The 26,441-nt window shown below is 39.9% G+C and overlaps 1 protein-coding gene across 1 annotated transcript in view; it reads left to right on the top strand.

Annotated features, from left to right (window-relative positions):
- The window catches only part of LOC117948168 (membrane-associated guanylate kinase, WW and PDZ domain-containing protein 1-like), an 87,258-nt gene that overhangs the window by 9,311 nt on the left and 51,506 nt on the right, over positions 1-26,441 (top strand). The window contains exon 2 of the mRNA XM_034877682.1: positions 19,499-19,615. Coding sequence (XP_034733573.1) covers positions 19,499-19,615 — 117 coding nt within the window. The remainder of the gene's footprint in view (positions 1-19,498; positions 19,616-26,441) is intronic.

Genomic DNA, 26,441 nt, shown 5'->3' with positions numbered 1-26,441 from the left:
ATAATAAGTGAGATGTGAGAATGGGAATGATGAATAATACTAAATAAGTGGAGTAATAAGTGGAACCAGTAAACAGGTGCTGTAGAGAAAGTGATTACCGGATTATTGGCCAAAATTGAACCTGACACTGTGGGTCAGAAGTCAGCTGTTCATCAGAGAGATGGCTTGTGGGTAGAAACTGTTCCTGAATCTGTTGGTTTTGGCGAACAGTGCTCTGTAGCGCCTACCAGAGGGGAGAAGCTGGAACAGGTTGTGTCCGGGGTGAGATGGGTCTGCAGTGTTCCTGCCCGTTTCCTGACTCTGGAGGAGTAGAAGTCATGGACGTGACTTATACTCTTATAAAAAAACACTTATGTGTATTTTCAAATTCGGCTGTATTATGCAATTCACTTGGTGTCTCTGATCAGCTTCCCCTTCATTGTCAACCGCTCAAAAGTAAACGTGCGTCTCGCCAAACTAAATGAAAGTTGTGGATCCGATTAATGAAATAGAAATATAAAATGACATCAGTGTGTGGAAATGAGAACACTTTTAACTTGCAGTTATGATAAACAATCTATTACAGGCTTTTTATATTTTTTAATATAAACACGTCGTGTTGGAGCAGGCCCTGCTGCTGCTGACTGTCGTCTCCACCCTGCCTGCAAGAGTAAACCGCTTTGAATCAGGTGATCCAGAAAGAACAGAACACTGTGATACAGGTGTAAAAGCTGAACATTGGATTCTTTCTCTTAGTCTTACTCTGTCTCTATCTGCTGCAGGAACATGCATGTGCAGTGACCTACACACATGCTTCGATCTGCCTCAGCTTTTCTCCTGAAACCTCCCAGGACAAAGCTCCTTACAATGGGAGCTTGGGCTTTTTGCACAGCTGCTCTCAGTCTGTGGAATGCTCTCTCTGACCACCTGAGGACACCACAGGCTGTGGATGCTTTTAAACGTGGCCTTAAAACCCACCTTTTTAGGAGACCGTTTGCACTTTTCCTTTTTGTTTTTGTTCATTTCATTTTTATTTTTCATGTGTTTTTATTTTTAGGACTAACCTGTTTTATCATGTAGCACTTTGGGATTTGCGTAAATATAAAGTGCACTGCAAATGACATTTATTATTATTACTATGTCACTCATACACACAGACGCGCACGTTCACTGCAAGAGAGTCTCGTTTAGTGGAGATAAATTGGCATTTAAGCTGTGCTCCTCCTAGATTCACTCATCTGGAAGGGATTACGCACCATTACAGGCTCCATTTTATACATACTGAATCATAGTTCTACTTTTAGTCTGTTTCTTTGGTTTTTGTTGTGGTTGGGATCCGTAATTACACCTTCCTAAAGACGCAAATAGCATAGTGTGAGAGACATTCTAATTTTCCTAAGGGTCCTCTGTCATCATGCTGGATCTCACAAACTTGAGCAGTGCTCATTGACTTCAGGGTTTACTTCAGAATAGTCTGTGCTCATTTGACTGTTTGTTTGTTTGCAAAGTAACACTCTGTTACACTTGTAACATCATTCTTTTATGATGTTAATCTTGGTGTGTTGTTTGGCCATGGTAAAAGGTTTGCAGATGATCCTTAGAGGATTTCTCTTGCTGCTGATCTCTCTATCCCTCCCCTCCTCCACGTCCTTCAATCTTCAGAGATTCGGGTTGCACATAAACTCTTGAGAGGGCTGACCCGACCCTCCTCTGTTCACCAGTATATGCAGTATACATATCGTCTGATATCCTGACACTAGTATTCACACTGTTTAATCTGAAAGCTTCTGACTGTAAGTACTAGTAAAAACTATGAAGATATATCAGAGTGGAAGCAAAAAAAAAATGGGCACAGAAAAGCAAGAAACAGTTTTAGAAACTCCAGTTTTAGCCTTATTTGTTGTACTTACAGACGAGATGGAATATACAGTACGTGTGCATATGATGTATGGGTATGTGTGGGATATGCATATATACATGTGTATCTCTACATTTCTCATATATTTAATATGCTAGCTGTCTTATTTATATATTGTCCTTTAACATTATTTTATAATTGCATTTTTTTGCTGCTGATCGGTTTCTATGTTTGTTTTTATGGCGGTCCGATGCAACATAATTTTGTGTTTTTGGAATGGTAATAAAAAATAATCTTGAATCTACACTGCAGTGATGTTAGCACCAGTGGGTGAAGGCTTTTTATTGGCGGGTCACTGCTTGTTAATATTTAATGAGTTAGAGGATTGTGGATCTAATGTTGTAAGAGATTAACTTGCCCAGACTTGCACGGTACCTCTTCTGTTTCTGGCGTTGTTGTCCAAATGGGTCACATTTTATTAAAACAACAAAACAGTGAGGAGGAGGAGGATGAAGAAGAGTTAACGTTAATCTGAAATGTTTTAATGTTAATCTCCCTGGAAAGAAAGAGCTCAGCTATCATGTCTTCTTCAATAAACAAAGTCCAGTCTCTTTGGTTTACAAAACCTGCAGCCACAGTGGATGCGGTAGAAATACTAATACAGTTGAAGAAAAGCAGCTGACCAAAATATGCCCATTGTTTAATATCTGCAAATCAAAGCATGAAATTTGATTTTATTAGACTGGGGCATTGTGCTGCAAGTAAATATTATTTTTCTTATTGATTAAATCTGCAGACTATTTCTATGATTATGAAATGTCCAACAATTGTGAAAAAATGTCAATCCCAGCATCCATTTTGATGTCTTTAGAGGTTTTGTTTTGTCTGACCTAAAGTCCAAAACACAAAGAAATACTGTGGTATTACAGAGAGAAGTGAAAAGGTTTGGATTGTTTCTCTATTTTTGCCTGAAAAATTATTGAAACGATTAATAGATTATGAAAATAGCTGCCACTTATTTTTCCGTCAATCCATTAATCAATTTGCTTCTACTCTGGTGATGTAATGACTTCTTGGACTTGTGGAAGTTGTGATGGGACAATTCTTTGACATTTTAAAGAGTAGATACATTCAGTGACTGTATCTTTGTTTAGTCTTGGTGGCCTCTCTTGTTTTAATGCCAAACATACCACTGTTGTTTCCTAAAAATGCATCACTTCCTCTGCAGCAGAGGAAGTTTCCTGTCAAAGTGAGAAGCTCAGCCCCTCACACTGTAGGTGTGTACCACAGCAAACCTCAAAGCCTTCAGTAAATGCCTTTATATTGGATCACTGCTACATGGCATCGGTTGGCAAACACAGGCTTTAATTTATGCAAAACAGCCTTGGAGGGTTGCTATATTGCATAAATGTGTCAGGTAAAGCTGTTGTTAGAAATATGTAATGTCATACACGGAGCCCTCTAGTGGTAGAATTATGGATTAGTATGAAGGTGGATATAAAGGACTGATGAGGGCCTGTTGATGAATTGGTTTTAAAGTTGTCAAGTAATGCAATCCACAATCTTTAATTGTTTTAGATAGTTTAAGAAAAGACATGTTAAAAAAATGCCTATTTTACCCTTTTTTAAGTAAATATGCGTGAGAAGTTATGAGAAACTTGGTAATGATAATAAATCAGTATGACGGTATTAAAAAGAAATGCACAGAAAGTTACATTCCAATTTAATTCTGAACTGATTTGTAAGTAACCCACCATGTACCTTGTAGCTTTTGGTAATATTTTTTATTTGTTCATGATGATATGCAATACACTGTGAAGCTTCCACTACACAACTGCTATGTTGAAGGATTTGTCAGTATAAGTTTCGTAATGGTTTTAAGTAATATCGTTATATCAACATCTGTCTTCAGTTCTGTTGCGGTTTACAGAGAGGCTCTAATTCTCCATGTTGCACCTACACCCGACCGCATTCACAGGAGCTGGAGTCAGTAAGCAGAGCTAGCTTTGATCTCTGAGGTTTAGAGGAACCCAACTACTTTGCCATGGTCTGGTTCCCAGACTTTCATCCGGGAAAAGGTGAAAAAGTTAAATCACTCCAGATGACTGACAACTATAAACAGGTGGAGAAGGTTCCTACATCTTCATGAGCTCTGTGTATCTGTGTGTACAAAGAGTGTGTGTCCCAGAGCCCAAACCATGTCATCCTTTCCCAGTCGTATCTCTGCGTCTTGTCGCAGGACATCCTATCTAAATCAAAGCAGCTTTGCAGGAACCGGCTTCTTCCATCTGATATTTTCATTACTGTCAAGAAGCTTGAAGACTGTTCCACTGTGTTGGTTTGAGTTAGTCACAGTAGCAGATAGACAATAGAGGGGATTAGTTGGGGAATTCTTTGTGCTTTAGTGTGTGGTGCCCTGCGGCTGATCAAAAGAGCACGATTGTAGCTACCGTTGTAGTATAATTGACAAAGCTTTAATATAAAATAGTTCAAGTGTTTAGCAGCTTCACACAGTCTGATTGATGGGTTGCATACAGACAGCTGTTTGTGCATCTGGAACTCATCTACATAATACCCTTAAGGAATTTCCCCGTTGATTGGCACGACAGGATGATCAATCCTCAACCTGCTAATGTGACAGTTTTGGTTATTTTCTCAAAAGGAAATTCTGTGGCATTTTCTGCAAAACACAGGCTATACACTACCAGTTACATCACCATACTGTAAAATCAGTCACTTCACAGAAAATGTTGACATAAACCAATAAGGTTAGTAGTCATATGTTTTAAACTGAGGAAATTATTAAACTACACGGTCTCCCGGTGCAGGATTTCAGAGTTAGCTGTACAAGGCAAGTAAAACCCTTAACAGCTTTTCATTAAAGTCCATGTTCCATTTTTGATTGATTCAATTTTAACCAGCAATTAACTAGATACTTTAGTAAGCCTCAGACAGACCTCAGATTTGCTATAACCTTCCTTCATTATAGAATATAATAATTTGTTTATGTATTTTGTGAATTACTAGGATACGTCTAAACAAGACTCCAGACAAGGCAGCCATAGCAAATGCCTCAGGCTGTACTTAGGCACAGCAGCGTTTTCAGCTAAATGCTGACATCAACATGCTAACATGTCACAATAAAAATGCTAACACGCTGATGCTAAACAGGTGCATTGTCTACCATGTTCATGATCTTAGTTTAGTGTGTTAGTATGTTACATGTACTATTAGCTGAGGCTTAAGGGAATGTCAGTAGGTTTTAAAGTATTTGGACAAATTGGCACCAGATGAGAAGTACGTTGGTGCTCACAGTGCATCTTAGGGGGGCATGAATGTCTGTACCACATTTCATGGTAATCCATCAAAAAGACATTTCCCTAGAAGCTCCAAATGTGAACCTCATGGTCGTGCTAGATGAAATGTCAGTAAATCATCAAAAGCCATAATACAATCCATACTCTTGGCACTACGGATATCTATTGCACATTTAATGGCAATCCGTCTAATAGTTTTTAAGAGATTACATCTTAAAATATTTCAATCTGGACCAAAGCTGCAGATCGACAAAGTAACATTTCCCCCCCTAGAGACATGCCACTAGTGAAAGTATAAGTTCTTTTCATTATTTAGGATTTTAGGTGTCTGAAAACAGTGAAACAGAGCCCATGATTGCATGTTTAAATTGCTTGAAACAGAGAAAAAGGAGCAAGTCCTCACATTTGAAAAGCTAGTATCGGATAATGTTTTGGCATTTATCCTTGTGTTGTCCTCCGGGACAAAAACTGTCAATAAAATTGACTTTTTTGTCCCTTTTTCAGATGTTTCTTTTACTTTTCACTAACACCAAAGTACTTTTTGGAATTCATGGTCAATAACCCTCAGTTATATAGACTTGTACCTATTTGAGTTATAAAAACAGAAATTATGAATTATTTTGACTAAAAGTTCAGAGTAACGTACAGATGAGTTTAGTCAGGAATGAAAGTGATCAATTGTGTTTGCTAGGAGTGTTGTATGGAATCCAATCCATTTTTTGTGGTAACTTGGTTAAAAAGAAACCCATATTTCAGGTAGAGACAGTTTTTTAAAGGCATCAAATTTGACTCGAGGACAACAGGAGGGTTAAAAGATGAATTGATTATCAGTAGCTGGCAATCTGACTCATCAATTGTTTACGGCATTTAAAGCATGATAAACACAGATGTAATTTCTTCTTCTCTTTCCTGCTGTACATGTCTGACTTTTTAGTCACGACCAACCAAACAAACACACAAGCCTTCCTAAAATCCAATGTTTATGTTTAGTCATTTGGAAAGCTTTCTTTTCACATACACATCTACCACAATCTGACACATGCCTGTGCTTATCAAATCACTTGCTGTTTTTTTTCCAGCTGTGCCTCCGAATCACTGTATTTCCAGAGTAAATTTAGACTCTTGACAAAGCAACATAATGATAGAAACATTTTTCTTGAACTGTTGGTGTCTGCTAAATTTACTTTGAACACTTAACTTGTGTAACTCGCTCTCTGTCTCATATTGTGTTATGCTGCTTTTGTTAATGTGACCTGAAACTGACTGTCTTTTATTGTTCTCAATATAGAGCTCCAGAGTGAGGTGATATATGGTAGCTGAGGCTGTTAAATCACTAAACCGTCACTGCAAATAATATAATCTGACTGAAATGTCTTCAGATAACTGTTTTTTAAAATGAAGAGCACAGACAGAGGCGTATTTTTAAAACAGGCAAGATGATAAACGGCAAAGGTTTTTTTCTAGAGATATACTACAGTACGTGGTGCAGATTTGTTCTGGGAGGGTTAATAAGCTCCTGTCTGTTCGAGGGTTGGAGGGGCCGTGCCCAGCATCCGGATGCGCTGAGGGCTGAGGTGCGACGGTGGGCGAGTCCGGTGCACTGACAAGAGTAATATGTTGCACGGAGCAGGTCAAGCAGGTTTAGATAGAGGAAAGGACTGTAATTTGGCTAAAACTTAAACAGTCATGTGTTTCGGATGAGATAAGGGGAGACAATTTAACACACTAAGAAAAGCTGAGAACCCTAACCCTAAGATTCAAGATACTTTATTGTCGTTGTATGAACACAGCAGAATTACGTTGGCGGCAATCAGTGCAGTAAAAGTAAATAAATAATAAAAACAAGATAAAAAGATAAGCAAAGTCATCGCACGTAGTACTCATATGAGCATTTTTTCTTTTATATAAATATTGTTAAAGTGATATTGTGCTTTTATGACAGAAGTCCTTAGTCCACATACCTGCCTCAGGTTGTGTTGTGCACGCGGGGAGGGGGGGTGATGGAGGCTACAGCTGTGGGGAAGTATTTCTCAGTCGGTTAGTCTGGGTTTGGAGGGTTCTGTATCTTTTTTCAGATGGTGATGGGACAAACAGCCAGTGTCCTGGGTGTGTTGCGTCCATGCTGCTGCTAATGGCTCTCTTCAGTAGGCGGACAGCATCTAGGCCCGGGAGAACTGCTCCTACAATCCTCTGTGCCGTTTTCACATCCAGGGCCAAGTCCTTTTTAGAGCAAAGGTTATGAAAATACATGTGGTTTGGCATGTGTTACTCTACAGTAATAACGACTCTTTACATCAACCATTGGAAAGATTTATTTCTAGCAGAGGTGTGACACATGCTTATACGCTGAACAGTTAGTCCTCACATCTTGACGTTTTCATCTCCTGCTAAAGCATCTGCAGCCAGGGAACACTCTGAAACATTCCATTTTTGGTGTGTTCAAGGAAACTGGTTTGAGTAATCGTTTGCCTTTTGATTTGTGATGCCATACTTCAAGAGTGGAATGCTTGTTGGCAGCCAATTCTCACAAATTGAATGTCAAAGGCTCTGAACATCCATGAGTTTTAAACAAATTTTCAGTTTTAAAGAAGGTTTGCAGTGTAGCTGAATTAAACTTTTTCATTTCCATGCACTCGGCCATGCTGTTATCTCTGTCATAAAAGCTTATTCTTAGTTTATATCTGTTTATAAGATATCAAGAACATGAACACTGAGCTCCCTCCAACTGGAAGGTAAATGGGATAATCTGACAAACGGGTAGTAACATTTCACTGACACAAACTTTAGCAGCACAGGTCAATTGAAGCGGTTTGATATTGTAACTTAATTTTAAGCTGTTCATCTAAAAACATGCCTCAAACGATTATTCGGTTTAAGTCTAGTTACCAACTTAACTTTCTGTCCATCAATTAATCAACAATGTCAAAATGTAGAAGATTAATAGTATGTTTATGTTAAAATAGGAAGAACAGCTCCCTGTGGATTATACCTTTTTGTTCTACTGTCTTGCATGGTTTTAGGAAAAGCTTTAAAAAAGACACAAGGTCTTTACAATGTTTGGCCTTGATTAATACACATCCTTCCTTTTCTTAGGCCTTGAACTCATCACTTGCTTGAATGTGTCTAGGTAAGCATTGGGAATTGTCCAGTCCCATTGTCATCACTTCTACAGCTCTGGTGGATTTCTTTGTCATCAGTTTGAAGGACAAGGGAAGGAAGGAATTACTTATAGTATTTTACCATTTATATGGCAATGGCCTTGACTGTAGAAGGAGTTAAATATAGAAGAAACACAAATGAGAAATTGCCTCCATTTTAAAATCTTGAGTCTTGTAGACTGTTTTTGTACTGCAGGTAAAAATATTCCTAATGATTCCTAATGATTTTATATTGTGATATATGGTTGCCAACATTGGGTGAGGCTCTCATTAGGAGAAATCTAAAGGACAAGGACTTGACATATTGACTTGACAAGCACAGTGTCTCATTTAAACCACAATGACACTGCAAAGGCAGAATTGCATCAAGTGCTCCATCTTATTTTAGTGATCTCAACATATTAATATTAAAAGTGTGATCATTTCTGATCCAGAGAAATCCAACAGTCACCATTTTTTCCACATTTCAATAGCACAGCTTTTTCCATAGGATCCCATTATGTGAGATTCTTTGATTGATTGATTGTCTTAGCTCTACTGTAAATGACTCTTATAATATTGACACTAAACTACTCTATGTTTTGTGGAATCACACTGGAACTTTTTCAAAGGCTTCTTCATCTTTTAAAGGGACTGCTCCATATCGCCACTCACTTTGCTCAACACAATAACGAACCTGCCCCATGAAGCTTTATCACTCCATTTATTCAAAAGGCCTCCACATCCAATCTAAACCTTTTTTTTTCTTGTCTCTGTCTCCATCACCTGTTGTTATCTCCTCATACTTAGTCATACTTTTATCTTAAGCGTCTCACAATAATCTCCGTCTTTGGTGCGATTTCCTACCGCCTGAAGGTCAGATATACTGTGTAATGGTTTGACAGAGTGTGGTTCATGAAGGATGTACAGTGTGTGGCTGCAGTCTAACATCACACACAGAGACATTTTCACCTTTTAAATTCAACCAGCAGACTGAATGCAACACACAAGATGCTGCACTAGAGCCAGTTACACCAGCCTTTTCCACTGTCAGTCAGCTGTGTGTTATCTCTGCTCTCACACACTTTTGATAGAGACCTAGACGTGTGCCACACTGTAAGTGAATTATTTTTACAATTTTTCTCCCCCCATTTTTTTGAAAGCAGCTTTCCTGAACTCAACTATAAAAGCTGTGTTTCATAGCAATGTTGCCTCACTTTCTGGTTGAGAACACCTTTTTTTTCTTTCTTTCTTTTTTTCAAGCATATAAGCTAAATCCTCTAACAAACATGCCCAGCTGGCACTTCTGAAATAGTGCATCCTCTAAGCACAAAATACTGGCAACAGCATCATTTGGTAACTAACTGAGGAAATTCACATGACAGATTATTTAATGAACCTCCCTGTGGGGCTTCATGTCTGTCAGCTACTGTATCTCCCTAAACACAGCTCTGCATATCTGATGGATAGCTACTTGGTTACTTGGAACTGCTATTTTTGTAAAAGTGGGTGTTCCATATATTTTAATGAATATTTGGTTTGTGCGCCATTGCACAAGAAGCCCCTTCAATTACAACCCTCCAGGTATAAATTAGTGGTTATTAAACTCAATGGAAAAGCTTCTCCTCTTCCAAGCCTTCATCCAGATGCATATACGCTAGAATTCAAGCCTAATGTGGTAATTTCTCGTCTTGTGTTTGATTGTGAGTTTCATCAAATTAGCCTATCCGGTGATGATGACGACACGTCCCTGTGGTGTGATGATGTGTGGTGTCTGCTGCCGCTCCAGCCGACGGGAGGGAGGATGAGGACGTGTATCTCATCTCCTTCTCATTGCCCGTGGTCATTGACTCCTGTGAAAGAGGGGATTTTAATCACAGAGGCGGTCATTGTGTGTGACGGCCGGGCAGACAATGACATTTAACTGAGGCAGCCGGTTACAACTGATGGCATGCTCGACTGAAGCTTGATGTTTTCCATCAGCGACAGGGAGGACTCAGTGTTTTTACATGTGTTGCCCACGGGAGGAAAATAAGATACAATGGACACATTAAAATACCTGCGCTGTGTGCCTTTTTTTATAGAAACATGGCACAAAAAAATGTTCTTCCTTTACTTTGAAAATGAACCCAGGGGATAAGAATGGAGATCCTGCCATCTGGAGTTTGTTGAGTTTAGTATTCCAGTATTTGACAGAAACAGTTTCCATGTTTAGTCTGTTTTAAAATACTTTAAACCGCAGAATTTATAAGCAGCATCTGTGTTTATCTGGGAGTGAGCATACATCGTTCAAGATTGACCCTCTCAAGCTTTTACTCGTTGTCCAGGTCTTTACAATCACCCTAACCTTTTTTTCTCCTCCCTGCCTCCTTTTTCTATTCCTCCATCCTTTGGGCTACTCAGCTATTAACACAATGCAGAGGGAGTGGTAGGCCTGGGTTCCTCTGGTTATATTTAGCAAAGAACAGATGCAGCGCACTGGAGCGGAACATACCGCCTCTACTCGCCTGTGTGTGTGTGTGTGTGTGTGTGTGTGTGTGTGTGTGTGTGTGTGTGTGTGTGTGTGACTCTTCCTTCATACCAGTTCTCCCATCATGCACTGCTGACTCTGACTCAGCAGCACAGCACTGGAGAACTGGGCCAGAACTGGCCGCCTGCCTCCTCACATAAACCATATTTTTCTGTATGTCCAATATTCAAAACCAAAACCAGTGTTAAAATGGAACAACCTGGAGCACACCTTTTACAAATTGACTCTCGTAAATTATGTCTTGGGCGACAACTAACTATTTTTTTTTCTTTCTTTTTTTATTGATTATTTTCTCAATGAATCTATAGAATGTTAGAAAATAGTGAAGAAATGTCCAACACAATTTCAAAGAGCACAAGTTGACATACTCAAACTGCTGGTTTTGTCTAATCAACAGTCCAAAACCCAAATACTGTAAATTCAGTGTATCAACGATAGATTTTTTGGCATTTCTGCTTGTTGTCAAAAGATTTTCTGGGCTAATGTTAATTCTTTCAGCCTTGTCTGCAAAATAGTAATTCAACATGTTTCTGATCATACCAGTGTTATATTTCTTTTATTGTGTTGCACATGGTGACAGCATAACATTCAGGAGCTGTGTTGTCGCGAAACCAATATCAGAAGACAAAACAAGTCAATGTAAATGCTATGAAAAGTATATTGTGGAATTGGAAACTTCTTACATGAAATTATGGCAAGTAACTTGCAGGTTTTGAATTTTGAAGCTTCCCATAAGCACTTGAATGCACCTGCCTGGATGACCTTTCAAAGCAGCCTGTGTGTTTTCTTTTATATCACCAGGAAATTATAAACTTACTTAAAAGATAGTTAAAATAAGGGAACCAAAACCCCCAAAAATTAAATGCTGAAGGCTGTTGCATGTCGTGGACAGATGTGTTGTCAACAAGGTGAGAAGTTTAACTTCTGGAGATCAGCTAAAAACAAGCTGCTGTCAAAATACTCTGATCTATCTTTGTTTCAAATCTCTTAAACATGATATTCCCACCCTAGTAAAATGATAACTGATACCATTTGTAGCCTGAAAACTATCATTTACCACCCTAAAAAGCTGAGATACACTTTGGAATAGGGTCAGCAGTTATGTACTGTAAAGTACTGTAAAGTACCTAACTACATCACGCCTGTTGAAAATGATACACAGACATTAAGTCTTCTGATTCATAATGACTGGTGTGAGTTTGGAATTCCGTCCAAAAAAGAGCCTCTTATGCCGAATATGACAGTTTGATTTGATGCTCCTGTGTGGTTTCTCACTGAACACAGCTTTGAACTGGGATTAACACGAAAGCAGCTCTGGGTGTGGCTGGTTACGGAGGTAATAATTATAGAAGAAGAAGGCAGAGGACCGACAGACTTTACGACAGACCTCTCTGTGATTTTTGTTTTTTCTTCTCCACTTATGCAATGTTGAATGCAGGGCACATGGAAGGCTGCAATAAGACAGTGGCAGCTTTAAGTAAGTGTGTCATCATCATGTCTTATGTATCAGCTGTCATGACCTTTCAGCCGGGATAATGGCTGTATAATAGCTGGAGTTTGCAGCTATCTTTTTCACACAGAGAGAGCAGAGTGAAACCCATCACTGAGAGCAGAAGTGTTTGATTAGTTTTATCTGTTGCATCCCTCCCGATGTTCAGCTCTCTCAGACGACCCCTCCTTATATTTCTGGATAATGTAGCGTTAAATGCTCTTATGCGTAACTGGAGAGTCTAGTGTTGACTGACGGGATGTCCTGAGACCCACAGGAAGCTGCCCAAACAATGGAATTTACTGTTTAAGAACCAGCATTTCCAGTTCCTACTCTGTTGCCATTATTTGGAATAGGCCAAAGGAAATCCAACAGTATTTGTCCTCTGGAGGAAATGCCTTCTCGTTGTGCTCATTTTGAGCTCTGGGTTATCAGCCTGAGATGGCTTGGGACAATGACAAAGGGGCCAATTTAAAGATTTAGAAGATGGTTTCATAGAAATACAGGAACTGTAATGGTGATTTTGTGTCTGTAATTGTGTTTAATTTTGTTGCTCCTCTTGTGCCACAGCAGTGCCACACCAAATAGAAGCACGCAGACAGAGTGGAGCCTTCTTTATCAAAATGTGATAACAGCCAGGCTTGTGAACTCCCCAACTTACCAGTGCTTCTGAGATCTCTCTAGTTCTGAGCAACAATGCCGTATAGTCATATAGTCACATCTGGGTGTCTTTTCTGCTTCTGTAGCATATATACTGGAAACACGAGGAAACAGCTAGTTTTTATAAACATAAACATATTATGTAATGTATTTATTAATGAGCTTTTGAGATGCTAAAGGGTGGATGTTATTTAACCTTTGGACAAAGCCAGTATAGCTGGCTGCTGGTTACACATTTAACAGACAGGTATGAATCTTCTTATCTATCTCTCAGCAAGAAAGCTAACATTTCCCAAACTATTCCTTTAAAGTATGGTATTTTGCATGAAGTGTGAAGAGGGGCAGGCCTTGCACTTGGTTGTTTCCAAAAACCTAGACAGGGTCACCTTAGCTCGACACCCTCTGGTGGGGATCAAGCTTGGGACGGTGTCTTGTCTTGCAACATAATCCAATCTGTCATCACCACAGCTAGTGTTTTTATAGGTGTGTGTGTGTGTGTGTGTGTGTGTGTGTGTGTGGGTGTGTGTCACTTACTGCTTGTGATTGTCTGCTCTCCTCTACCCATAGTAAGGGCAACCTGCTTGTCATTTAACACCTAATCTCTGCCAGCGGCCACCTCCATGGGAGAGAGCAATTCACAAAGAGAAGCCTGACACACAAGACCAGAGCTCCTCTCAACATGTGTCGACCACCGCTGCATGCATGTCGATCTTGGCTGGCATCATTGTGGGTTTTCTCTCTTCTCTCGCACCAGCTGACTCCAGAATCTGGGTGGAATAACAATTTAGTTTTAGCGGGAAAGCAAGAATTTGTTTAAAGAATGTTTCCATTCTCAGTATTACCATGCCATCTTCTCTTGTAATATGTTTCTTGCTGGCAGTAATTAGTAACATACCAATTGCAGAGTATTAACTGTATAGCATTCTCCCAGAGAACAACTATAATGTAAGGCTAGTATGAACCTACAAATATATGCGTGGTCTGTATCTTAAAAGAAAACAATTGTTTTAATATTTTGCTAAACCCTTATAGACTGGTTTAGTATTACTTAGTTGTGTGGTGTTTGTACCTGCTATCCAACTGATGTTGCCTGTCAGCTAGTTTGTTTGGTACTTTTAGAGTAACTTTTTTACTTTTTAGATGCATTGCAAACACCTGTGTGGCAGTGGTGGACGAAGTGTATTTTACTCACTGTAAGTAAAAGAAGCAATACCACTAAAATTACAAGTCAAAGTTATACAATCAAGAGTTTGCTTAGTTAAACGTGCAAAAGTACAATTAGCAATATAAATACTTTTATTAGTAATAAAAATACTGGCCCCTTACATATAATATTATTCAAATATTATTATTGATGCATAAGAATTAATTCTACAGCTGGTGAACTATTTTATATATTATTTCATAGTTTAATGTATTTCTGGAAAATGTAGTGAGGTAAAAGTATGATGTTATGTTTATAATAAATAAGTAGCTTACCTCAAAACTAGTTTTAAGGACAATATTGAGGAAATATTTTCAGTCCCTTTTAAGATATTTAAGTTTATTTTGAATCTTTAAATTCCATCAGGGATTGAGAATCACATTTTTGAAGGGACATTTGGTAGGTCTGTTTTTTCAACTTTCGAGTCTTCCACCACTAGAGGGCAGCAGCCCATAATGACCGCACATTACTCATCTCGTTCACTGGTTGGCGCTGGGTTGCTATGGTAACGGTGTCTGTGTTAAGCAGGCTTTCAGTGGTGAGGCTCAGAGACACAGAGGGCAGTGTTGAGCTGGAGGACGGGAGATGAATCCCAATGAGCAGCTGACCAGAGCGTTACACACACACACACACATACACACACACGTTTTCTCAAATTAATGTTTGAGTGGTATTTGGATTTGTTGTGCTCTTTTGAAATGGTTACCACCTGGCATGATTGTCAGGTAGTAGCATTGACTTCTAGTGACAGCTGTTATGTTGTACTATAGGCTGCAGCTGCTTGGCAGTCTTGATGTTTTAAGGAGTTACTACCATATTTTCTTGCTCTTTTTCTGTCTGTTTAACATTTTGTTGAATCCTATCCTAATCCTAAAACAAATCTAGCAAAGACAACCATTAAGATCATATCTTTATCTCCGTAGACATTTAAGAAACCAGCCCCCTTTCCCACACATACACACAGACACTTTAGTCCCCAAAATGAAATAGGGATGCATAACTAGATTTAAGGTTATGTAATGCTGACTGGAGGCATGAAGGATTCACTGTTATTTGGGTTAAACCCATCTCGTCTCACTCTCTGTCTATCTGTAAAACAACATCTGGGGTTAAAAAGCAGCACTCTCTGCCACATACAGTCTTTTAACAGCCGGCTCCACAAACATCTCAGCTCCCAGGACACGTCTCTCCACATGCTAACGTCTCTAGGGTCTCAGATTTTCCCTGATGGAGTGATTTCATTGTTATGAAAATCAAGAATATCCTCTCCAAGCTCTCAAATGATCCATCTTATCATCAAGAGACAGACTGATTCTTAGTTTTCTTGACAGAAAGAACAACCTTTTCCATTAAAAAACACTACTGTTTGGAGTAGTTATTGTTTTTATATAAATGCCTTGTAAACTATTTACTTCAAATCATATTTGCATGAATACACTGATATTATCCTAATTGTATTGATTGTGCTATAAAAGAGCTCACAGATACAGGCAGCCACTATTGTATATCATTAAAATGTTTACTTGTAATAAATGGTTTAATCCCTTAATATAAGACCATTTTGATTTGATTTGTTATATAGAAATTTGGGAAATCCGACAGCTGTGGATTAGCGGGAACAGTGTACACAGCACATTCTCAGTAACAATATGCTGCATCTTATTCTATAACAGACAAGGATCTCCATTCAATACACATGCTGAATTGTTTTGTTCAAAATCAGCAGCATTGTGGTTGTGGAGCTGGGATTATATCTCCTTTTTTTCTCACCACATCTGGTTGTTTTTTTTGGATTCCTTTTTGTAACACACTGCTGGGAAACATCTCTAAATGGGTCAGGACAAAAGAACTATTGTTTTATTTCAAAATCTCAAATACCTTTACTTTCGGAAAGCTGAACGTGATAATAAATTGGAAATTGAACATGTGAAGCACATTCTGGAGCTGTTTTCTGAACTGAAAATGAATCAAACTGTGACACAAATGTTTCATATCAAACCATGAGTCTGCTCTGTATCTAAGAGGAACCGTCAAACAGATAGATACCAGTATGTTTTTATTTTCTATTTGACATCTACAGCGCCATAACCTCTTTCTATTAGTTTAGTGAAATCGCATTTGCATTTAAAAATCCTGGGAGAAAATAGCGTATGAACTATACATACACACACACACACATACACACACACAGTGGAGTGATTGTAATCTCTGATGAACACGGTTTTAATCCTCATAAATATTGAATATTTGATGACTTTCTCATTGATGGAGCAAAACACCTGGGTGGCCTACCCTCTGCTAGCTGTACGTACCAACAGGAGGGGGTTGTTCCTGACAGCGGCTCTTATCTCAGTGAAAGCATCTGACACAGCGCTGAATGAAAAACACTAATGTACATAATGTAAAAAATGTTTTATTTTTAATGAGGAGCTCTGTGTGTGTGTGTGTGTGTGTGTGTGTGTGTGTGTGTGCCTACGTGCTGTTGTATCTGTTTTTCCTTTCACAATCTGACTGCTGCTTGCCTAGCAGGGACCGTAATGATGGTTGTCAGCACTGGCTGGTTGCTAGGTAACAATTACCTGACTGTGCTTTGCTTGCACTGAATTACAGAGTTGGCTGTGTGCATGTGTGTAGAGGGACGGAAAAATACAGCAAGGTAGATTACCAACCAGTGTCTCCACTTCTGGGTAGAAAATGCCTCGCACAAGAATCGGATCCGTGGCTATGCTAATATTAGCTTAGCTGCGTTAATGAATGGGATTTACACCTTCAATTATTATCATCACAGTGCTAGAAATTTCTCTGTGACCAACTTGTTTTTAAATTCAGATTTAATATTTGTTCATCATCTTTGTAGTATGAGATGTCTGTGTGTTGTTGTGTCTTTTGGGACACTTTGCTTCACATTTTCAGTGTTACATGCCTCTTTATTTATAGTAATGCCATGAGGGGAGGAGGTGGATGTAGGTTGACAGATGATGATGTCACCACAGGGCCACACCTCAGGGCAGATGACAGATAGTCCTGTGCTTTAAGACCATTTTCACGTTCTCAGCTGCTACACTGATGCTTCTAATCCGTCTGTCCTTGACTCTTATGTGTGTCTCAGCAGCACCACTTCCTCTCAAGCTGTAAGCACTTCCTGCCTGGTTTAGAGGAATTTTCATTCCCAAACCTCAACCACAGCACTAGCTCTGACTTGGAAGGCAATCCGACCCATCCCCTTTTAAAATGAATGAATATAATGTACTGTAAATATTGATCTTACCTCTAAGGAATAGTTTTGGGAAATACACGTATTTGTCTTCTTGCCATGAGAGCAAGCTTAAAGACCAGTTGAAAGACTGAAGTTGGTAACTTCCTGCAGTCCGCTCAGATTTCGATTCAGCTTGTCCCGGCATAGAAATAGTCCAGCACATAACCCCGTGTAAAGCGGCAAATAGACGTTTTAACACTTTTCATTTTTGTATGGATTACCCAAACGAGACATGACAGATTATTGAGTGAGTTTAAGAGGCTGTGGTATGTGGATGTTGTTACCTTTAGACAGAGCCAGGCTAGCTGTTTACCCCAGTTTTCAGTCTTTATGTTGTATTATGCTAAACTAACCAGCTCCAGATAATTACATTTCACAGAATGTGAAACTATTCCTTTAAACCATTTATGAATAAAGTAAGCCTTTCACTGGTACGTTTTGCAACAAAAGAATAAGAAATGTTAAAAATGTGGAGTTGCAGGAAGACACAGTGATAGATTTTCTTTTTTTTAAATTTTAAGTATTAAAAAGTCCCCCTATTTTTTTACCTACTTACTTACTTACTAAGCCGACTAAGCCTTACTTACTAAGCCTACTTCCAAAGACTGTGGTTGAGGTCTAATTTATTTCTTTCTCCCTCATTTCTCCTCCTGATTTATAACAACGCTGTTGAGGAAGGTGTGGGTGGAGGTCAAACAGTCTTCTATAACATCGTATCACTGTGTATTTGCAAAGCCAAACCCACTTTTTTGTGATCCAGTCAAATGTGATCAATTTATAACTTTACCCCATCCACATATTCCTTTTTCCACTGAAATGCATCTAATTACAAAAGCTAAAGACGCTCTAAATGTTGTTTTGCTGTGACTTCAAACCATGTTATAATTCCTATTAGTTCCAAAGTAAACTCTACCTACCCAGTCAGCACACTGACCCTGCCATCTCAAAGCACCGAGCCAAGAGAAACTCCTCAACTGTGGGCAGAGGCCAACAGGAGGCCATGGCACCTCCCCCAAGAACTGCTTGCCAGCTCTCTCAGACATGGATGATATATTTGGAGATCATTAAATGGTCCTAAATGAGACCCTGGCGTGAGAGCGAGCTCTGACCATCTGGCCCCATTGTGAGTGCTGAGGCTCTGTTCAAACTCAGCCAGCAGCATCGCCACCTCTGATTGGATGGATGCTAAGTAAGCCCGGGAATTCCAGCCAATCAGAGACTCTTTTAATCAATTACCCAAACCCTTCTAAATCTTTGTGTTTCTCTCTAAATGTAACATCCTGTTACATACGATTTTATTTCTCTGCTCTACTGAAATTGTCAATATAGTTTATTTGCCTCATTTCCATCTAATGAAGTAGATGAAAGTTTGAATGTATCAAATCCAGAAATTTGAGGCTCTAAGGATGGTTGTGTCACTCCAATTCGGTCCAGAGTAAAATATCTCCAAAAATATTTAATGGAGTGCCATGAAATTGTGTACACACATAAAACTTTATCCACAGGATGAAGCCAGTTGACTTTGGTAATCTCCTGACTTTATCTCTAGCGCCACCAGTAACTTGATGTTTTTGGATTATAGTCAAAAATCTCAAAAAAATGTAAAGGTTTAGCATGCAGTTTGGTACGGACATTAATGGGATTAATTAATATAGAATGAGTTGATCATTATTGCGAATTCTAATGCTGAGCAGGTGTCTTCAATCTTAAATCTCACTTTATGTTATTCCTTACTTAACATTAGCAAGTTTGCATTGTCACTGTGAGCATGCTGGTGTTAGGCATGTTGCATCACATGGACTAAAAAAAGAAAAATACATTTTGATTGCATTTTTACATTTATGTCTAAACACAATCTTTGGAGAACTTCTGTGTTTCTAAATCAGCTGAGGAGGGAAAACAAGGCCTCCTTTTAGTATCCAGGAGCATTTCAACAATGGAAATGTCACGGCCTTTCATGATCTTACTTCTGGTGAAATGACAGCATGTAAACAGCAAAGAGACGAGCAGGCTTCTTCTGTGGAGGTTTGTTTATTGAGTTTTTTTTTCTTCTGTCTGCTGTTTCCAGGTCACAAGCTCAACAAGGACCTGAAGCACTACCTGAGCCTGAGGTTTCAGAAGTCTTCTCCCGACCACGAGCTGCAGAAGACCATCCGAGCCAATCTGTATCGCCATGCTGTGCCTTGTGAGTAAACAACATTAGTAATCATGTTAATGTGGTGGTGGGGGCTTAAACCAGGACATGTGGTTGAAGAATTTAGCCAGCATCACTTCTTTGTCTTTACCCCAAGGACCCAGTTTCTTTTGGCTTCTTTCATATTTGCTACTTCTCCTTTTAATCTCTTTCTTCCCTTTCACTCACCCATAAATTATTCTGTGACACTTAATTTCCCTTTTATCATTTAAAATCCTGTTCTGAGGTGCTCTGAAAAGAGAACTGAATATACATTTTTCAAACACCATCACTGTAGATTTTGTTTCGCATTACTGTCGATTAGAGCCACTCATGTCTTCACTACGCCAGATCACCATTTTTGTATCTGTCTCATATAACTGTGAAATATACAAAAGTGTGGCTCGAGCCAAACACCCAGCACCGTGCCAGACTCCACAGCTGGTCTTGGTTGCATCATAAACCATTGTATCTGTGGTGGGGTGACACTGTCCAGCTCTACTCTGTTTATTTTTCTACTGTACTCATGTTATGTTTGTGTTCAGGAAAATTACTGTTGTACTGCTTGAGTTGTGATGACCACAAAGCTTGAGGCTTAAAGTGTTTCAATAAAACGGCACAGTGGCTCTATTGGGGATGTGTGTGTGTGTGTGTGTGTGTGTGTGTGTGTGTGTGTGTGTGTGTGTGTGTGTGTGTGTGTGTGTGTGCGTGCGTATGCGTGCGTGTGTGTGTTTCGCCCCTGAGGATTTCTTTTGATTATCACACATATGCATAGACATGATTTAATCAAGAAAGGGATCACGATTCCACTTCCTCTTCTTTCCATGGAATGGGGCTCGGCTGTACGTGTTCATTTGCATTGTAGTGCTACACTACCTAATAAAATGTGGCTTCTATACTAGATTAATGTATTTTCCCTCTTTCTGTCTCTCTATGTCTTTGCTTATCCACTCTCTACCTCTGCCCTATCTCTGGCTGGCTGTCCTACTCTTGGGCTCAGCCATGTGACCGGTAAATCCGCCTCTCTGAGCCTACCCCGACGCCCTGCCTGGGATTATAATGTGCTGATATATTGAAACTAGATTCTTGCCTGATTATGTGATGAACATGTTGGGCTCACGCAAAGATTCCAGGACAGGACAGACCGCATTGATATCAAAATTGAACATAGACAAAATAAAAAACATTGTAAGGCATTTTGTAAGGCAGTCTGAGGGGTCACCAGATTAAAGAAATTCAATTTTGCCTTCATTTCACTAATATTTGCTTTTCCCCCTGCAAAATACTGGATACATTTACTTTCTAATGCCTCTAAAATGTACAGACTAAACGTTAACTTCCTGGATCCTTTCATCACTTCGGAGTCACTAGTAGACATTGCTTCATTTTAGGGGGTTAGAAGCCAAATGTTAGAACCACATAAAGAATGCTGAGTCAGGCAAAGTATTTTTTACTTTTCTGACTACTTTTCTCAACCATGAAAAGGGTGAATGATGGAGAAGTCAACAAGACCAAGTACCTGTGGTACAAGTGGTGCATGCAGAATAATGTGTAGACCACTTGAAATCCTGTATTCTCACATATGAGCAAGTCACTACAGGGACTGTGGTTTTGACGAAATACTGGATAAATACTGGATAAATATGTAAAAGAAGTAAGCAAGACAATCTGTTTACCACATAGTCACCTGTCCTGCACACACCCATGCAGAAACAAGGGCCCCTCGTTGTTTATTAATTGGGAATATTCCATTATTATTTTTCTGGGTTGTATCTCAAACTAATAGTGTCCCTAGATAATATGACTCAACAAAGAATGGACTTACTTCATAGTTGTAGTGATGACACATTAAAGGGTCGGCCTAGCGTTCAATTTTTCTATTTAATATTGTCAACTAATCTCATGATAAAACTGAACTAACAATGTGTTGGTCTGTGTCTCTTAGTCCTAAGCCTATTTGTTGCTACTGAAAACATTAATCTAAATCAGTCACAGAAGTATAGTAACACAAAAAATGTGGCTCAAACAGTCTTTGCTGGAGACTATTTACAGACATGAATTTGGTGTTTGAGGGAGTATTTACAGCAGCAGGATGGTGTATGTGGGATTGTCTTAAACTAGTGCCTACATTCATTTTGATAAAGAAACTTCATCCAGTGAAACACTGTGACTCCCTGATGGTTTTTTTTTACTGTGGTCTATGGCCCAGAAGAATAAGACATAGCAGGCTTTTGCTAAATGAGCAATACTAATAAATAGGATCAGTTCTTTGTTAGTCTTTTCATAGAATTAGTTAACAGTAAGACAAAATTGGTAATATCAATAGACTATGTGTGAGGCTCTTTGACTCTGTATTTATCTTATATCTTGTTCTAGTAATGACAAAGAAAAAGGCAAAAATGGGCCACAACACAATGTTGGTCAGTCTAATGTTCATACTGTCAAGCCCTCCTTCTTTTTCTTCCTGTCCCTCCCTCTATCCCTTTCTTGGTGACCTACTATTGCTGCCACCTCCTGTTTATTGACCATCTCGCTCACACACACAAACATGCAAATGTTTTCTTGGCATGACAAGGCAGAATGACAAAAGCCCAGTCAAATAAAAGCCACACTTCTCAGCCCTCTGTTTCCTTTGTCTCTGTGTCTGTCAAGTCTCCTCCTCCCCCTCCCCTGGGCACATGTGTTGCTCCCTCTTGCTTGACTCGAACAGGTGCCTTTCCCTCCACCACTAGTCGAGGTGTTTTTTTCCTTGTCTTTCGAGGCGTGTGTGAATGTGTGTTTATAAGAAGCCCCCGCCTTCTCTGTCAAGTCATCCTCCTCCCCTCTCCTCCATAGCCCCGCTGCTACAGATGGCCATTGTTATCATGTGCGGCAAATGTCACAATTGATAGAGAAGTTGGCCTCTCATGGGATTCATTTCCCTCGCACATCTACAGCTGCTGCTTGGGGATGAGGGTTATCTCGGCGTTATCCCATCGTTTGAGCCACATAGCAAACCAACCCTCCCTCCCCCCATCTGATCTCTCCCTCCCTTTCTGCTCCCTTCTCTGTCGTCCTCTTCTCTTCACTTTAAATCCTCCAGTGAGTGTCAGCGTCCCTGTGGCTCAGCGGTGACTGCTGCCTTCCTCTATCTCTCTCTGTCACACTCTAGCTGCTCCCACTGTCTCCCTGCCTCTGCTGCTCTCACCCTCCATCTCCTCTCTCTCTCTCTCTCTCTCTCTCTCTCTCTCTCTCTCCCTCCCCTCCTTGCTGTCCTTCACTCCCTCGCTTCCTTGTTTTCCACTCCACTGTCGGTCTTGGGGAAATCATTGTTGGAGACAAATTTCTCTGTTTGCCGCTCACACAAAGAAAGGGATTACGGCTTGATTTGCTGGCACCGGGCTCGCTCTGCATCAAGGCAAGTGGCAGCTCCTTCTTCTCTCCTTGTTTTCTCCGTCTTCTTTTTCCACTCTCATTGCCATCCGCCATCCGAAGCCTGTGATGTATGCATGGCAGAGAGTGTTTGTATGTGGTTGATGCTGTGTATATAGGCTAAGGGAATCAGGGACGGTGGGGGTAGGGGTGGGAATTATGTCAGGGAAAGTGGGGGGGCAGGCACACTCGGAGCAGGCACGTCCAACCCAGAGGGACAGATGGCCAGTAGCCCTAGTGCTTTTTCCTCTTTGGTTTACTAATTCACCCTCTATGCTTTGTGTAAGGCCCACTAGTACACAGACCTTCTTTTCAGCAAGCAAGCGATGGCTGCTCTCCTTAGCTAGAAGAGGGAGGGGAGTATCTGTGTGAGGAGAACGGACATGGTATAGGAGATGAGAGAAGGCAAGGAGGAGGAGGAGGAGGAGGGGTGCTGTAGAGGCAGAGCCGGCTTTTAAGTGGAGGTAAGGATAGGAGATGTGGAACTGAGCGGGGGGTCATCGGCCTCAAATGCTGGAGGTCAGGTCCAGATGCTGCTCAAACAAAAGGGCTTCTCTGGGGGGACGACAGGGGGAAGCGTGGCACTCGCCATTGTGTGTGTCGCTGCATTGCAGGGTGCAGCCGGGGAGCATCATGCTAATGATGGCCATTCATTCTTGTAACAGATGAGTGGGCCCCATCTTCTGTTTGCCTGCTTTTCACATATGCTTGGTTCATATTTTGTTCATGTGGCCAAATATCTGCTGTGTTAACACACGATTCACTCTGGAAACGACAAGGGATGGGAAAAACAAAGGCTTACAAGCTCATTGAGGAAGCTGGGCAAACATGTTTTTTTTTGCATAGTAATGATGTATAAAGACAGGTGCAGCCTGTCTGTGTGTGTAGTTTTGTTTACATTGCCTATGTATGTGAGGCGTATGTTAAAGCCATATTTGTGTTTTCATTGCCACATTTAGCACATTTTACAGATACACTCACAAACTGGCATCGTTTGGTACCATTAGAATAAATCACATACATATAGGCCAAAAGGACTGCATATCTTCTTCCTTGTTTCTCTGTGATTGGCATGTGGGCGGAAGGTGGCACTGGAGGCTGTGGTCTCTGATGTTGTTTTTGTTATCGGCAATATCCTCCAGGCCCCTTTTTAAAGGCATCTTAAGGTCTGTTATACCCAAAAGAAACCATTGCAACAACACAACCTCTGTTTCTGTTTCTGCACCTGGAGGATGGAACAAGCTGTACCTTAAGTGGGGTCTTACATCAACTTTATCAATTCTGCTGAGAAACCACCATCATTGTCAATATAAAGTGTAGCTCACAACAGTATTATTGTTATTCAAAATCCTCATTTGTGTTACCTCGCCAAGCTCATGTAAGAGTCCTCAAGTAAAGGTGTTGGATCACCCCAGAGTCACTCGGATCAATCTAAAGTGACCAGTCCCTGGTTAATGAGCCACCATTGTGTCCAACAACTGCAGAAATGCTTCATGTAGTCCTGTACCGCGGGTGGGATGACTCCAGTCCTCGCCTGCTTCGATCAGAGTAATACTTCAGCCAAACTAGGATTTACTAGGATAGGAGTTTTGGATTGTTTTGGGTGTGAATTTGCTTAACTGGTATTTACAGATTATAATTTAGTGCGTCTATTTGGAGTATGAGGATGATAACCCCGTCCTTAAGGTCAGGGAAATGAAGTGTGCTAATCCACTTACTAAAAAAAAGTTCTCTGTTATGATCTTTTACGAGTCTTTTACAAGACTAATCTGTGTGTGAGTGTCTTGTGATGGTCTGGATGTGGAGCCAGCTATCCCACATACTGTAGCTCCTTAGTGTTTGTGAGCCTTGATGCCTCCAAGCAGTGAGTGTGATGATGCCAGATTGATCTAAAATCTGATATTCTTTAACTTTTTTTACTGAACTTTGTGTTCATGTGGCAGCATACAGTATCTGTATATTTACTCCTGAGTACTCTGATTATCCCAGGGCCTTATTTGGTGTTTCACCATAAGAAACTCTATAATCTACTGATTTGCAGATTTTACAGTATGTTTTATGTATTTTTTGCTTGTTTGCTGCTAGAATATTTGGTTGTCAGAATAGCTGAGCAGAGCCATTTTGCAGACTGTAAATTATATATGTCACAAGATTGTTCTATTCTTTTGCCCTCCATACCCCTGCCATTTTTCATTGTAGGTAATCCATAAAGGAACGGTTTGACACTTTGGGAATTTATCAGCTTTCTTGCTGGGAGTTATACTAGAAGATTAATACAACTGTCATGTCTTTACGCTTAATGTAAAGCTACAGCCAGCAGGAAGAAATTGCTAACACGTTATATGTGTTTGCTCCTTGTAAAGGCTACTGTAAATTATTATTGTTATTTTTCCGATTTTTCACTAGTAAAAAACCCTGAGATATAAGATATACATTAGTGAGCTTTAAAGGTGCTGGTAGGCAGACTTTTTTACCTTTTAGACAGAGTCATGCTTGATGTTACCCACTGCATTTGTTCTGCTGGTTGTAGCTTCATATTCTGTGTACAGTATATACACAAGAGTTCTTTTCATCTTTGTTTTGGCTATTAACTTTATTTCCCAAAAAGTGTAGGTTTTCCACCTGTGTAGGTTAACCAATTATCAAACAGACATCAGGGAATGTTCACATTTTAGAGATATACCTGTATTTGCAAAATCTAATAAAGCACCGCATCAGTATATTCTGCACAAATTAAAGTAAAATCAGCCCTCAGTATGTGGACTCTTCTTTTGTTTGACATTACAAAATTGTGCAGAAGGATGTTCTGTTGGCAAGCTACAAACTGAGTTTAGCTTTGTCAATGTAACAAAAACATGTCCAACCTTGTCCTTCAGCTATTCACCAGTAACACATGTTATTAGAGTCACAGTGCAAATACTTCCATTTAGCAACAAAGCTTGATGTAAATACTTAATAAATAAACAAACTCTGTCACACTATTGCTTATTTAAACTGTATTTAAGGTAAGGTGACCAGATTACTCAGATAAAATCCGGGGACATTTTCAGCTCAGAAGCGGATTTACCTCCAAAACATGTCATGTTTAAATTTTTGTAAAACTTAAATAGGGGACGCTAGAGTCTAGTAAAACAGCTCTAGGTCTAGTGACTAGACCTCGCTGCAGGCTTGGCTGCGAAATTGCGTTCGCTAAACCCACCAGACTCCATGTAAATAATCAGTGATTTTAGCATAGTAAAATACGGCTTTCTAAACATCTCTGAGCTCTGAGCAGCTCTGGCTGTCTGGAGCAACTTTTGCCACCGTTTGGTCTGTGTTTTCTTTCTTTCATTCCAATATTGGGTCTGTCAGTCACAGTGAAACCCGGGGACATTTCCAAGGACAGATCCAGCCGGGGACAGGTCACCAAAACCGGGGACGCCTGGTA

This window comes from Etheostoma cragini, chromosome 7, assembly GCF_013103735.1.
Source record: "Etheostoma cragini isolate CJK2018 chromosome 7, CSU_Ecrag_1.0, whole genome shotgun sequence".
Classification (NCBI taxonomy): domain Eukaryota; kingdom Metazoa; phylum Chordata; class Actinopteri; order Perciformes; family Percidae; genus Etheostoma; species Etheostoma cragini.
This window is presented reverse-complemented; position numbering and strand designations above follow the sequence as displayed.